The sequence below is a fragment of the Podarcis bocagei genome, assembly GCF_964188305.1.
Source record: "Podarcis bocagei genome assembly, chromosome: 11".
NCBI lineage: Eukaryota > Metazoa > Chordata > Lepidosauria > Squamata > Lacertidae > Podarcis > Podarcis bocagei.
The window spans coordinates 62,530,406-62,546,072 of NC_138136.1; the positions used below are offsets into that span (position 1 = coordinate 62,530,406).

The window sequence follows — 15,667 nt, forward strand, 5'->3', positions numbered from 1 at the left end:
TTGGAATCAACTTGATTTCCTCCCCCTCTTTCCTTTTTCCTTTCTCCTTCTGTGATGGAACTCCTATTTGGGGACTTCCCTGGCTTTTTTCTGGCCCATGTAGGACCAGTCTGGATAGTTGGCCTTGGTGAAGACTTGACGTTTTGAGTTTCTACTGAAATGAGGCTGCATTTTAATGTTGTATTTTAATCTTGTTTTTAAGTTGTATTTCAATTAATTGTTTTATATCTGGTGTTAGCCGCCCTGAGCCCGGTCTTGGCTGGGGAGGGTGGGGTATAGTATAAATAAAATTTGCTGTTGTTGTTATCATTATTATTTCTGCAGGCTAAAGGGATGTGACATGGAAAATGGGAGCAAATTTGTTTTCAGAGAGTCTTCAGCTGTGAAGCCTGTACTTCAGGGGGTTGGTCTAGATGACCTTTGGAGACCCTTCCAATTCTATGATTCTAAGATATAAGCATCCTGAATTGATTTAATGCCTGGGAGAGAAAACACTCCTATAGTGAGTTCTGTATGTATGTAGAGTAAAATAAGCTTTGGATGAAAAAACAGCATTTCACACCTTGACGGTTTTAAGAGGGTGTGATGTTTTAATTAGAATTCCACTGGACGAATAAAGGGAAATGTTCCAATTATTTCCTTGGCCTCAAAAGTTGGCGGGAGGAGAATTTAATAAGAGTTTCTACAATAACAAGAGTCCTTTATTAGGGAGGTCAAGTTTCTCTAAACTGGATGAGTCTACAGGAGGAAATAGGATCGAGAGAAGTTTGTATGTAATAAAAATACCTTTCTTATAAGACAGTGCTAAGTGGAAAAAGTTACGGGTGAGAACACAGCCTGGGCGACACTTTTTACATGCAGCACAAAGTTCCAAAAGGTTCTAAATGGACCATTTCTCTGTACGGGCCTCTACTGACTTGACCAATCCTTCTCCCAAAATCTTGAAGTCTTCCAAAATGGCCTCCACATTGGGAACTGTCAGGGGCTCAGGGGCAAGGGCGGACATCATTCTTCCTTTCATGCTTAGCACCTGTGACGGAAAGAACAGATATAATAAGTGAGTTCAGACCGTGGCTCAATCCAAACACTGTACCAAAACCGGGTTTAGAACCCAAAATCTGAACCGAGGTTCTGAACAGGCGGGCAAACCATGGTTTGCAGTTCGCCTGTCTGGTTTCAGCGTCCATCCGCTCAGCATTTCTACTTCTGTCCTACAAGAGCTTCCAGGGGTGCAGAGAGTGTGGTTTTCCCATTTAGGTACCGCAACAAACCTTGGTTAGCACAAACCATGGTTTCCAAAACACCACCTTCTCAGTGGTGACACCCAGTACTTGGAATTTCTTCCCCAAACCAACTTGCACAGAGCTGATCTTTACCTTTACAATGCCAGGTTGTAAAGGTAACGAAAAAATACCTTTTTTTTACTTATCTGGCCAATTTAAGACGGTCTGATACCGTTTCTATCATACTGGTATAGATTCCATGCTTTGCAATAAATAATCTGTTGCTTTAGCAGGAAAACTGTCCTAACACTTTCCAGTTACTCTGGAAGAAAGAGCGGGGAAGAAACCTTTGCTAAGCGATATGGTTTGCTAAACGGTACTCGGGTTTCTTCTTTAACCATGGTTTGGCATGATGCTTGAATTGAGCCCCACTCCCTAGGCCTTGCTAGCCTCTGAAACGGAAAGCCGGTCTGAGCCACTTGAGCAGAATCTGTCTGCCAACAGCACGCCAGCTGATGCACAAAATGCATACGCAACAGCACAGGGGCAGTCAGTGTGGTGCACCTGCCACCATGATGGCTAGGAACTTGCCGTATTTTTCGCTCTATAAGATGAACTTTTTCCCTCCTAAAAAGTAAGGGGAAATGTGTGTGCGTCTTATGGAGCGAATGCAGGCTGTGCGGCTATCCCAGAAGCCAGAACAGCGAGAGGGAGCACTGCGCAGCGCTCCCTCTTTCTGTTCTAGCTTCTGGCTTAGCCCCTCTGTCCCTTCCCCCACCTCCTGCAAAAGCCCCCAAGAGCCGCGCGGACGCTGCCCTTCTCCCTCCTCGGGGAAAAGCCTGCAAGCGCAACACACATGCTCCACGTGGCTTGTGAAAGGGAGCGCTGAGCAGAGCCTGGGATGCATACAGACTCTGCTCTGCGCTCCCTTTAAAGAATATTTTTTTCCTTGCATTCCCCCTCTAAAAACTAGGTGCGTCTTATGGAGCAAAAAATACAGTATTTTGCTAGTAAAAAAGGGTGGTGGTGTTGGGGTGGGGGTGGGGAAAGGATGCTTGATTATTCGACCGGCTCTGTTCTGCAACCAGTTGGGAATGCCAAGCCACGCAAATTCCAACACCCTCTGACTCTTTTATCCACATGAGCAGTTGCAGTTACAAAGCAGCAGCCATGTAGATTTATTTATCCTTTGGCTGAAAGCCAGCAGTTCCCCACCTTCTCCTCAAGTCATCTTTCCCTCCAGCTACCATACATCTTGCACTTCCAAAGTGGCTTCTTATGTGAGCTCACTGCCAAGCCCTTCATCAATCAGCTCTGTCCTTTCTCGTTCCTCATCTTCTTTTGCACCTGCTCTCTCGATCTTCCAGCTTGCTCCTCTGCACCTTTCGCCATGTCGCTGGCCGAAAACAGCAGCCCCTCGCTCATCGGCCAAGATACCCCTTTTCTCTGCAAGCCTCTCCCTCAGCCATCCCTCCCTGTGTCACTTAACATCAGCTCTAAGCATTATGGGACACGGGTGGCGCTGTGGGTTAAACCACAGAGCCTAGGACTTGCCGATCAGAAGGTCGGCGGTTCGAATCCCCGCGACGGGCTGAGCTCCCGTTGCTCGGTCCCTGCTCCTGCCAACCTAGCAGTTCGAAAGCACGCCAGTGCAAGTAGATAAATAGGTACCGCTCCGGCGAGAAGGTAAACGGTGTTTCCATGTGCTGCTCTGGTTCGGCAGAAGCGGCTTAGTCATGCTGGCCACATGACCCGGAAGCTGTACGCCGGCTCCCTCAGCCAATAAAGCGAGATGAGCGCTGCAACCCCAGAGTCGGCCACGACTGGACCTAATGGTCAGGGGTCCCTTTACCTTTACCTAAGCATTCCGGCAGGCAGAATGTTCTCTGGCCACCTCTATTTGCTGCCCAGCGCCTTGCACCCTGTGCAAATGCGACCCAGAACCCAGGTTACAAAAATACACATGGTCCAAATCCCAGGGTTCGGACCGCCTCACCTTGAAAGGCTGTGGCTCAAAGGCCGAAGGCTTCCAGAGGACGCCCACCACCTCTCCTCCATGCTTGTCGTAGAAAAACATCGCCAGGTCACCGAATGCCGCCTGCAAAGGAGAGAGGTTTGGAAGAGACCAGGGTTAAGCTGATGGTTTTGGAAGGACAACATCGATCTAAACCTGCATTGATACAGAGGTGCCAAGCGGACACTTCTCCAAAAATTGCACAGTTAGAACATATCACTAATGTTTATGTCACAAACGGAACAATCGAAAACTACAATAAGGTGTAGAAAGAGGACTCTGAAAGCAACAAATTTAAAACTCGAACCAAGCGTCACCGGTTCCAATTATTCCCAGGGATTCTCAATGCAGACGCGTTGTCCTCAAAGCCATTCCACCTCGCAGCATCTTATAGGTTATGTAATGTTATTCGTTCCTGTGATATGACCAGGTTGGGTTTAACCAAGAAGAAATAAAAAGTTGTTTATGTGATTTGTTCCAGATCTTAGGTATGTTGATTATCTCTGGCACTTGCAAGTTAACACCTGGTCTCTGATATGCAGATTGCACAGAAACTCAAAAAATAAGGCGCTCAAAGGCGATGGTTGGTGTGAGACACGGCGGAGGAATGCGTTCCTGCCCCAGGGGGAGACTGAATTTGGCTTCTTTGTCGCATTTTGGCTAGGGAGAAAACTGAGAGGAGGGTCAGACTGACAGATGGAGATTGGGTGAAGCTTGCCAATACATTCCTATAAGGGGAAATGAATTCACATAAGACTTAAGCTGGGCACGTCTTGCCCCATCAGCCGTTGCAAATAAACAAATGACTCTAAAACTGTTTAGAACTGAGCAAAGCCTCAACATTACCTACCCATATATCTGCCCAACGCCCATCAAGGTCACACACAGGTCAATCTTTATCTCTGTTAAGACCTACCCTGACATAAGAGATTCACAGAAGACTGGTGTAAATTTACGGAATATTTGAAAAGTAATTGTGATGATCAGATTACGTTTGTAGGTTTGCAAGAAGTTTTGCGAGGTGAAATATTTGAATTATTGCAAAAATGGATAAAGAGGAGGATTGTTAGTTAAGAGAATTAAAGGTAATATGAATTTAAGAAATGCAGAAGAAATAATAAGAATGGTGAGTCATCAGAGGTGCTGATGGAAGTCCAAAAAGATTGTATAAGATGTGAAGTTTTGTGGTATGTATGACAATTAATATACTAAAATTAATAAAAATTATTTTTTATATATATATATATATATATATATATATATATATATATATATATATATATATATGACCTACCCTGACATAAAGCTAAGGCATCATTGCATGGGCAAAATAAAGCTGAGCTCCTGTTGAATTTTGTTTTTGTTTTAAGGGGAGAGGAAGAGAGACCAGTAGCTTCTTTCCGAAAGAGCTCAGCGCAGTCCCTGATGTCCCAAGGCCACGCAGAGAGACCCTCTTGTGTCACAATGACTCCTGGAAAATAGCCAGTAAACTGACTCTGCAAACTGCTTGCTTGTTTTGCAATGCAGGCGGGAAACAGATTTCGAGATTAGCTTGCTGCGCATAATGCACCCAAGGGGCTCAGAGACTGCGACAGAGATTTCCCCCAACCCACACCGGATGTATTGGACTACAGCTCAGCTTTGCAGGCTGGGGCTTGTGGGAATTGCAACTCAAAACATTTGGATGGCGCCAGGTTGGGGAAATCTGCCCTAACCCTCCTTCCATATAAATGAATGGGTAACGTTCACTCATAGAATCATAGAACTGCAGTTGGAAGGGACGCCCCCTCCAAGGAACATCTAGTCCAACCCCCTGCAAAGCAGGGATCTCAACACACGGTCCCCCATCCAATTTGAAACCATACCGGACCCTGCTTAGCTTTGCAAATGTGCTAGCAGTTTTATTGCTGCACAAGAAGGGGGAACTGAAATTGCATTTTAACCTGTATTTTAATTTTTTTTTTCTTTCTCTCCCCCCCCCCCCATTATGTTTTTATTGTAATTTTACTGGTGTTAGCCGCCCTGAGCCCGGCTCTGGCTGGGGAGGGTGGGGTATAAATTATTATTAATATTATTATTGTTGTTGTTGTTGTTGTTGTTGTTGTTGTTGTTGTTGTTGTTGTTATTGTTATTACGAAGCTCTGCCCTCAAAGTATACCACTGCAGTCGTGTCAAAATCTCACTTCCATCAAACCCCTCCTCTGGGTCCAGGTTTCTTTGCGTTATTAAATCGTTCCCACAGTTGGCAAGGTTCGTTTGATACCAAGAAACCGAGCCTTTAGCACCACCGTCCCGGTCCCATGGAACTCCCTGCCACAAGAGATTCCTTCTGTGCTAGCTCTAAAAATGCCTGCTGAAACAGTTTCTGTTCTGCCAGGCCTATGAGGGCAATTAAGAGTACACTCTTCCACAGTGATTAACTGATGCCTGCTATTTAATTTTGTAATGGTTTTATTGTATGAGTTTATGTTTTTATTGCTGTAAATTGTGTGTGTGTGTGTAATGCAACATCGGTATACAAATATTTTTATTTGCATGCAGCAAGTTATTAATATATTAATATATATTAATAACTAATTAATACTATATTAAGTCTGCACAGTCGTTGGCTCAGCCACTAACCTCACATGGCCTGATTAATAACTCAGCCTATGCACGTGCAAAAAAAAAGCCGGATCAGGCCCATGCCCCATTTAGGCCACCCAGGCACCTCAAGGGACAACTGAAAACCCATGCCTCCTGTGGGAGTGAGTTCCACAGATTAACCGTAAAGAGGACACAATCTCGGGCTGCCCCTGCAAAGGGTGAGGGAGGCCAGGTTTAAGTTTGTGCAACTGAAACAGTTGACCGAGTGCAACTGAAACCACTGCACATTGCAGTGGCTTTCTAACCCTTTTGAGCCCACGGTGCCTTTGACCCACTGCATATTTTCTGTGGCTCCCCTGTGGGGTTTAATTACAGGATGTGATGCACATAAGTGGGAGCAGCAGCAGCGGCAGCAGGACTCAGGCCAGAATCAGGGAGAGAGAAAGATCAAGAGAGAGATTTGCAGATTTGCAGCAAGGATGGCTAATATGAATAGGGGGAAAGAGGAGGAGGCTGCAGAGACACGCAGGTTGAAAACCTCTGCCTCACTGCATTAACTCGCACGCGGATGATGATGCTATTATACTAATAAGCCTGAGAGATTACGGTTTATATCTGCGCACAGAGGAATATGTTGCTGTTTAGTCGTTTAGTCGTGTCCGACTCTTCGTGACCCCATGGACCAGAGCATGCCAGGCCCTCCTGTCTTCCTCTGCCTCCCGCAGTTTGGTCAAACTCATGTTGGTCTCTTTGAGAACACTGTCCCACCATCTCGTCCTCTGTCATCCCCTTCTTGTGCCCTCTTTCCCAACATCAGGGTCTTTTCCAGGGAGTCTTCTCTTCGCATGAGGTGGCCAAAGTCTTGGAGCCTCAGCTTCACGATCTGTCCTTCCAGTGAGCACTCAGGGCTGATTTCCTTCCGAATGGAGAGGTTTGATCTGCTTGCAGTCCATGGGACTCTCAAGAGTCTCTTCCAGCACCAGAATTCAAAAGCATCAATTCTTTGGCGATCAGCCTTCTTTATGGTCCAGCTCTCACTTCCATACATCACTACTGGGAAAACCAGAGCTTGAACTATACGGCTAAACCGTAGCTTTAACAGAGGAATATACGGGGTGCTAATTGGGCCCCCCGCCTTTTCTCATGACGGACGCTTGCTGAATGAAGCCGTGTGTGCTAATAATGTCAGGAGGAATATTGCTATGTGCCCTGCCAGGACTCTGAACCTTCTTGTTAAAAACCGCAGCGTGATTCAGAAGCTGCTGAAGCAACAAAACCCAGATGCTTTTAAAAAATAATAATAACAAGGAAGGGTTACGCGCTGCCTGGGAAACTTCCCTTTTGCCAGGAGTCAGCGGAGGCACAGATCAGGACAGAACCTGTTCTCTCGCTCTGTTGCAAGGCGATTGTCGAAGAATTGGCTGGGTCTGGGAATGGCCCGGGTGTCACCGGGTTCTCCAAAAGCAGCTGCTGCTTGCCTGCACGTCGAATCCCTCCTTTTTTATCTTATTTTCCTGGAGTTTGCAGCGGCAACACCTCTGAGGCAACTTTGCGGCCTGCATTAAGCAATCTACGTCCCAGCCGAGAGAGCTAGCAGCTCTGCTGCTTACGTTTATAAGTTTCTGCCTAGGTTTCTGCTGCAGATAGAGATTTCTAAAGCTCAGCACGGCACGGGAAGAAAGGAGTAGGGTTAAGTTCTCCTTCCTGCCTTGTGACACCAGAATCCATGGACTTCCAACGAAGCTGCGCATTGGAAAATTCAGGGCAGAGAAGAGGAAATCTTTGAACTGTTAAACTGCGGAACTCGCTGCCACAGCAGGCAGCCATGCCCACCAGCTCGGAAGGCCTTAAAAGAGGATTAATCACATTTGTGGAGTGGGCTACTGATGGCTGCCAGCCACGATGGCTAGCATCTTAAACCTAGACAGCATCTTCAAAAGCAGAGACATCACCTTGCCAACAAAGGTCCGTATAGTTAAAGCTATGGTTTTCCCAGTAGTGATGTATGGAAGTGAAAGCTGGACCATAAAGAAGGCTGATCGCCGAAGAATTGATGCTTTTGAATTCTGGTGCTGGAGGAGACTCTTGAGGGTCCCATGGACTGCAAGAAACTGATCCATTCTTAAGGAAATCAGCCCTGAGTGCTCACTGGCAGGACAGATCCTGAAGCTGAGGCTCCAATATTTTGGCCACCTCATGGGAAGAGAAGACTCCCTGGAAAAGACCCTGATGTTGGGAAAGATGGAGGGACAGTGTTCTCGAAGCTACCAGCATGAGGGAGGCAGTGGAAGACAGGAGTGCCTGGCGTGCTCCGGTCCATGGGGTCATGAAGGGTCGGACACGACTAAACAACAACAAGCCACAATGGCTATTCACTGCTTCTATGGCCAGGACCAGCAATGCTTGAGAATACCAGCTGCTGGAAACCACAAGTTGGGAGAGGGTCTTATGCTCAGATCCTGCGTGTGGGTTTCGCCTGTGCAACTCATCGGCCACTGTGAGAAGAGGATGTTGAACTGGGCAAGCCATTGGCCTGATCCAGCTAGCTCTTATGTTCTTAATTCCCCCTCGCCCATTCCCCTTATTCTGGAAATCCCATCCTTAATACGTGCATCTCCTTGCACCTTTGGTTCCTAGACCAAAAGGCTAGCCAATGGCGTCTCCTCTACTGACAAAAAGGCATCTATCAAGCGACCAGAAAAGGAGGTCATCTGTTGCAATTCCTCTCTCCCCACCACAGCCCCAGTGCCCTGCCCCAAAAGCCAGGGCAGATTTTGGGAGGCTTGGTGGGGGGCAAGAAGAGAAGGGGGAATCACCAAAATTATTCCCTCCCCCACTGTTCCATTGGCCTGTTCCAGCAGAGAGAAGAAGACCCCCTTATGTGATCGCATTTGTTCTCACCCACCCACACCTCCTGGGACCCGGGTGGCACTGTGGTCTAAACAACAGAGCCTAGGGCTTGCCGATCAGAAGGTCAGCGGTTCGAATCCCCGCAACGGGGTGAGCTCCCGCTGCTCGGTCCCTGCTCCTGCCAACCTAGCAGTTCGAAAGCACGTCAAAGTGCAAGTAGCTAAATAGGTACCGCTCCGGCGGGAAGGTAAACGGCGTTTCCGTGCGCTGCTCTGGTTTACCAGAAGCGGCTTAGTCATGCTGGCCACATGACCTGGAAGCTGTACGCCAGCTCCCTCGGCCAGTAAAGCAAGATGAGCGCCGCAACCCCAGAGTCAGCCACGACTGGACCTAATGGTCAGGGGTCCCTTTACCTGCACCCTCCCTGCCATCTAATTTTTATATTGCAACTGCTCTGCGGACGGAGACCCATTCTAAGAACACAGGAACTGCGTGGCTGGCTCTGCAGATTGAGGTCTGCTGAGTTTGGTAGGCAAGCATCCGTTCCCACAAGGCAGCTGTGAAGTTTGGCCCTGCTAGAATGTCAGTCCAACACCACACACACACACTACTGACAGACAGTGTGGTGTAGCCGTTAAGAGTGTTGGACTAGGATCTGGCTGGACTCCTCACTCAGCCAATAAATCACAATGACTGACCTCAGGCCAGTCACCATCCCTGAGGCTCCCTCACAGGGCTGTCATTGTGAGGATTAAAGGGGGGAGGTAGAGCAATGTACATCAGCTTGAGCTCGTTGGAGGAAAAGGTTGGATATAAATGCAATCAATCAATGCAATCAATCAACAAAGGTCTTCCACTTACTACGGAAAGCCAACTGTCATGGATGCAGAGACAGGTTGCAACATCAAAACACAGTACAGTGGTGCCTCGCAAGACGAAAAGAATCCGTTCTGTGATTCTCTTCGTCTAGCGGTTTTTTCGTCTTGTGAAGCAAGCCCATTGACGGATTAGCAGATTAGCGCTATTAGCAGCTTATCGGATCAGCTGATAAGTGGCTTAGCGGCTTAGGAAAAGGGGGGAAGGAAAAAAAACCAGCAGGAACTCGCAAGACATTTTCGTCATGCGAAGCAAGCCCATAGGAGATTCGTTTTGCGAAGCACCTCCAAAACGGAAAACTCTTTCGTCTAGCGAGTTTTCCGTCTTGCGAGGCATTCGTCTTGCGGGGCACCACTGTATTAAAAACAATATTTAAAACAGCTTCCCGTCTCAGAAATAAGGGGGGTCCTAAAAACACACAGCTCGATGGTGTAAAAAGTATAAAGATAGAGGTAATCTACACAACAATTTAGAAAGAGTAAAAATTTCGAGGTCTTAGAACAAAGGAAGGAAATCATTATGTGAATACATACGTAACGATTAGAATGATGATATGGTTTTATTTGTAGATGTGTGTTTTTGGGTTTTTTGTCTGTTTTTTGTTTTTTTCTCATGTTCTTTTCTTTTTTTACTTCTTTGTACTGCTTTATTTTGGATTCAATGTTTGTAATTTTTGTTGTAATTTTGCATTGAAAATAAAAAAAAATAAACAAACAAACAAAAAACCACGCACAGCTCAAGTGTCAAAAGCCATGTTAAATAAGGTGCATTTAGTATTTGCCAGAAGGTGTCTAATGAAGGTGCCAAGCAGCCCAAGAAGGAACTGAAGGTGAGAGTCAACTAAATTTTACTGAGAGTGCATCCAATAAAATACATGACCAAGTTAGGTCCATTCGTTTCAACAGGTCTACTCTTGAGTAAAACCTGGCTGAGGGTGCTCAGCGGCAACAGAATCCTGGCCAGCTCTTGTGAAGGAGAAAACTGCGTGGGGAAGGGGATGGAATGGAGTATCCTGCAGGAGGAGATGGCCAGCAGGCACACCAAACAGAATAATAATAATTAATAATAATAATAGTAGTAGTAATAATAATAATAATAGTAATAATAATAATATATTATTTATACCCTGCCCATCTGGCTGGGTTTCCCCAGCCACTCTGGGCGGCTTCCAACAGAATATAGAAGACCTCCAGGCCAGACATAGCTCAGTCGGTAGAGAATGAGACTCTAAATCACAGGGTGGTGGGTTCGAGTTCCGCGCTGGGTGAAAGATTCCTACATCACAGGAGGGTTGGACCAGATGATCCTCATTGTCCCTTACTAACTCTAGGCTTCTATGATCCCTCTCTTCTGATCATAGCTGTCAACTTACAGATTTGAAAATAAGGGACCAGCAGCCTCGAAAATAAGGGATCAGCAGCCAAAATTTTAGTCAACCAGCAGCCAAACGAAGCCTCAAGCGGTGGTTCCCACAGCGCAGCAACCCGGCAAAGGGGATGCAGCAAGGAAAACCACCGTCCCCTCTCCGCTGGGAAGCGCTGAGCAAAGGCGAGTCCCCAGGCAATGTAGCCGATTTGATAGGCACAAGGCATGCAAGCTCCACACACACCCCCAGTCGTTCTTAGAGTCCTTATTGGGTGAGCAACACAGCCAAGCAACACAGTTGGAGCCTCCCTCCTCCCTGGCCGGCAGGGAGAGAGGGAGAGGAGCTGCTTCCTTTGAAACCCGGGAAATTTAGGGGACATCATCAATAAGGGACAGCAGCAGGACATGGCGCTGGGATAAGGGACTGTCCTGCCAAATAAGGGACGCTTGACAGCTATGCTTCTGATACGAACTCAGTCCTGGCAAACGTATAACAATTTGGTGCAGCTCTCTTGTATGATTACAGTGAGCCCGTAACATCTGCTTGCGTTATTTTCCCCCAGCTCCTGCTTACCTGCAACTCTCGGAGGTACAGCTGAGCTGGGTCGTAATCCACCACCGGGAAAGCTAAGGTTTTGACAGCTGCACTGTTTTTCAACGTTCCCCGGAAGAAGGACTTGGCCGGCCGGTCCACTGCCTCCAGGTGCCTCGGGATCTGCTTGGGGTTCAGGTGGATGAGGACATCGTAGAAGTCCAGAGGAGGGCGGAAGACCATCTGCCAAGGGGGAAACCACGTTAAAATGGGGCTCAGCGGCAAGGGAAATGTGGAGCCGAGTCCCAAAGGAGGGGGAGAAGGAAGTTTTGCCAGCTAGCATCATCTCACCCAGGCCCAACTAGGGTCTCAGAAACCACAGCTGCACATCGCTTTCTGGTTAGCAGTGCAAGAGTGACGGACTGAGCTGTGATTCCTGCAGATATGTATCAAACTCAGATATATAGGTAAAGTCGGTTATGATACATTGGGCCAAAGATTTTGGGTATAATATACAGTTAAAAGATTGGGGAAAACTGTGGAAAGAAGGGTTAAAATTTAGTGAATGCACTGCCCTAAAAGAAAATGTGGTGAAAATGATGTATAGATGGTATATTACGCCTGTGAAACTAGCTAAAATGTATAAAGTTAGTAATAAATGTTGGAAATGTAAAGAAAAAGAAGGAACATTTAATCACATGTGGTGGGAATGTAAAAAAGTGAAAAACTTCTGGGAAATGATTTACAATGAGATGAAAAGAAATGTTGAAATATATATTTATTAAGAAACCAGAAGCATTTTTACTTGGCATTGTAGGAGATGATATAAATAGAAAGGGTTGTAAGTTGTTTTTCTATGCAATGACTGCAGCAATAATACTATTGGCACAAAACTGGAAGCAGGAAGAATTACCGACGAAAGAAGAATGGAGGATGAAACTGATGGACTATGCAGAATTTGATAAACTAACAGGAAGGATTCGAAACCTGCGGGACCAGAGATTCTCAGAAGACTGGAGTAAATTTACAGGCTATTTGAAAAGCAATTGTGATGAACAGATTACGCTAGTAGGTTTGCAAGAAGTTTTGTAAGGTGAATTATTAGTAATATTGCAAAACAAAAAAAAAGATAATGAGGAGAATTATTAGTTAAAGATATTTAAAGGTAATATGAAATTAAGAAATGCATAATAAGTGATAAGTACGGAAAATCATCAGCGGTGTTGACGGAAGTCCAAAAAATATTGTATAAAATGAGAAGTTCTGTTGTATGCATGTTAATTAATATGTTAAAAATTAATAAAAATGTATAAAGAAACTCAGATATATAAGCCAGGTGCCAAATGCCTCCCTAAACCAGGGTTACAGTCGCCAAGACGGAATGCCTAGGTGCCATTTTTGGACCAGACGACTTTTTGGTTCCCCGGACATAAACCTCCAGATGGTGGAGACGTCAGGCACCATCCTGGCGCCCGGGCACCTTCGCTGGATTGCATGTGGCCGACAGTCAGGTGCTTGTTTATTTTTCGTGGCACTGAGAGATTTGAGGGTACCACGGTTAACTTGCCCAGCAGTAGGGAACGAATTAAAGATAACGTCCCTGCTTTAGATGCGATCCTCGGCCCAGTAGACCTGAAGGAGCATCTCTACCCAGGACACCGGGGTCCAGATCCCAGGGCCTTCTGGCGGTTCTCTCACTGCGAGAAGCCAAGTTACATGGAACCAGGCAGAGGGCCTTCTCGGTAGTGGCACCTGCCCTGTGGAATGCCCTCCCACCAGATGTCAAAGGGAACAACTACCAGACTTTTAGAAGACATGTGAAGGCAGCCCTGTTTAGGGAAGCTTTTAATGTTTAATAGGTTATTGTATTTTAGTGTTCAATTGGAAGCCGCCCAGAGTGGCTGGGGGAACCCAGTCAGATGGGCGGGGTATAAATAATAAATTATTATTATTAGTAGTAGTAGTAGTATTTTGTTGGAAGCCGCCCAGAGTGGCTGGGGAAGCCCAGCCAGATGGGCAGGGTATAAATAAATTATTATTATTATTATTATTATTATTATTATTATTATTATTATTATTATTATTATTATTATTATTATTATTATTATTATTATTATCTTGGTGCTGTGATGCCTAGCACTGTGACTGAAGATAATCTCCAGATCAGGACATAAAGCTGTGGGGGTTGCAGAAGATGCCTTTGGCTTGCAGGCCTCAAGCTGGCCATGTCTGCAGTAAGCTGGTCTTTTGGAAAATACTATATATATATATAGTATATATATTTTAAAAATATCAGATCTCAGCAGCTGAAAGTCATGCAAGCACAGTGCTCCACTTCTGGATCTGCAGAGATGCTGAATCACCGTGAGTTGAGTTTCTCGGGTTTGCTCACCAGCTTTCTCCCTGCCAAGGAGCACCCACAGCTCCAACTTTCGCAGGCTTGCAACGCAAACCGCAAAATAAGAACAGAGAGCTCTGGAAGAGGTGCTGCAACGGCATGGCAGCTTCAGGAAGTGGTTGTCACTCTCACGCGGGCCTCCCAAAAACGCCCAGCTCTACAACAACCATATCGTGCGCAATATCATGCATCATGAGTGCGGTACTCTGGGCAGCTATGGTGACACATCTGAGCTTTGCAAAAACAAACTGGCAACACAGCAGAAGAGTCTTAGCCGGTTGGGGGTGGAATCTGAATTGACTCTTTGTTCTCTCCCCAAAAAAATGACGAATTGAAATTTGATGACAAAAGCCATAGAAGTGCAGAGCTAAGATAAACTCAATTCCGCAGCCTCCATCAACTAAGACGCACCTGACAGAGTGGCCTCGAGTCCACAAAAAATTGTGCCACAAAAAAGTGTTAAGTGTTTAAGGTGCCACAAATGGTCTTTGATTTGCAGCAGTCACAGAGATAAACTACTGCAGCTGCCCCTCTGGAAACTGAATCGACGATGAAAAATGAAGAGAATGATGACTTGTGACATTTCATTCTGCAGTTTTAAAATCATTTTGAGTAATTACCGTATTTTTCGCTCTATAGGATGCACATTTCCCCCTCCAAAAATCAAGGGGAAATGTGTGTGCGTCTTATGGAGCGAATGCAGGCTCCTTGGCTTCAGCGATAGCAACGCAAAGCCTCTGAAGCGCAAAGGGAGAGCTCCCCCCGCGCTCCGGAGGCTTTGCGTTGCTTTTGCTGAAGCCGCCTGAAGCCCCCGGAGCGCAGGGAACTCCCGCAGCTATCCAGAAGCCTTCAGAGCGCAGCAGGAGTTCCCGCTGCGCTCTGAAGGCTTGCAGATAGCCGCCTGAAGCCTGGAGAGCGAGCGGGGTCGGTGCACACCGATCCCTCTTGCTCTCCAGGCTTCGCTTTGCTATCCCCCTCTCTGCGCAGCACCCCTTCAGCGAAGCGGGAGGAGAAATGGAAGGGGCTCCGTTTCTCCTCCCACTTCGCTGAGTGGAGAGGGGGATAATTTTTTCCCCCTGTTCTCCCCCTCCTATGGTCCGGTGCGTCCTATAGAGCGAAAAATACAGTACACAGAATCGTAGATTTGGAAGGGACACCAAAGGTCATCTAGTCCAACCCCCTGGCAATGCAGGAAACTCTGCTAAAGCATCCATGGTGCATTTAAACCGGCTTGGTTAGTGACGGGGAAGCAGGAGCAGCTATTGCAAGGCACTGAAGCCCCACGTCCAAGCCCTCTACTGGGACTCTTATTCGGTCATTTACAAGCCTTCTGTCACGAGGACTAGAAACTTACCTTTAAAAAATGAAACGAAATGAGGAACTCAAGTCCTAAGAGGAAAGGTTGAAGGAACTGGGTGTGTTTGCCGTGGGAAAGAGAAGGACGAGGGAGGGTTCAGAAACCTGAATGGCTGAATGGAAGAGGGCAAAGGCGTCTTCTCTGCTGACCAGATCTCATGGACAAGCAACAAGAGGGTAGATTTTCACTAAACATTAGGAGGGTTATCAGCCCCTCCTGCCGCTTGCTTCACTGGCCAACCCCCTCCCAATCAAGTCTGTCACTCCTTGACAGGTCCAGATCTGCCAACAAGCCTACAGAACAGCTTTGAATAGGCTATTTTGTTGACTGCATTGCAGAGGGTTGGAATAGACAACCAACTCTACAATTCTATGATTTCATGGATAGATAGATGATAGACGGATAGATAGACAGACAGATAGATAGATAGACAGACTGTGTCTGTTATATCAATCAATACCAGTAT

The 15,667-nt window shown here is 46.4% G+C and overlaps 1 protein-coding gene across 1 annotated transcript in view; it reads right to left on the reverse strand.

Moving 5' to 3' along the window:
• Positions 1 to 570: 570 nt before the first annotated feature.
• NOL6 (nucleolar protein 6) overlaps positions 571 to 15,667 on the reverse strand; it is a 67,428-nt gene continuing 52,331 nt past the window's right edge. Inside the window, exons 24-26 of the mRNA XM_081213297.1 lie at positions 11,489 to 11,689; positions 3,220 to 3,321; positions 571 to 1,030 (exon numbers count right to left, since the gene is read on the reverse strand). Coding sequence (XP_081069423.1) covers positions 881 to 1,030; positions 3,220 to 3,321; positions 11,489 to 11,689 — 453 coding nt within the window. The 3' untranslated portion in view covers positions 571 to 880. The remainder of the gene's footprint in view (positions 1,031 to 3,219; positions 3,322 to 11,488; positions 11,690 to 15,667) is intronic.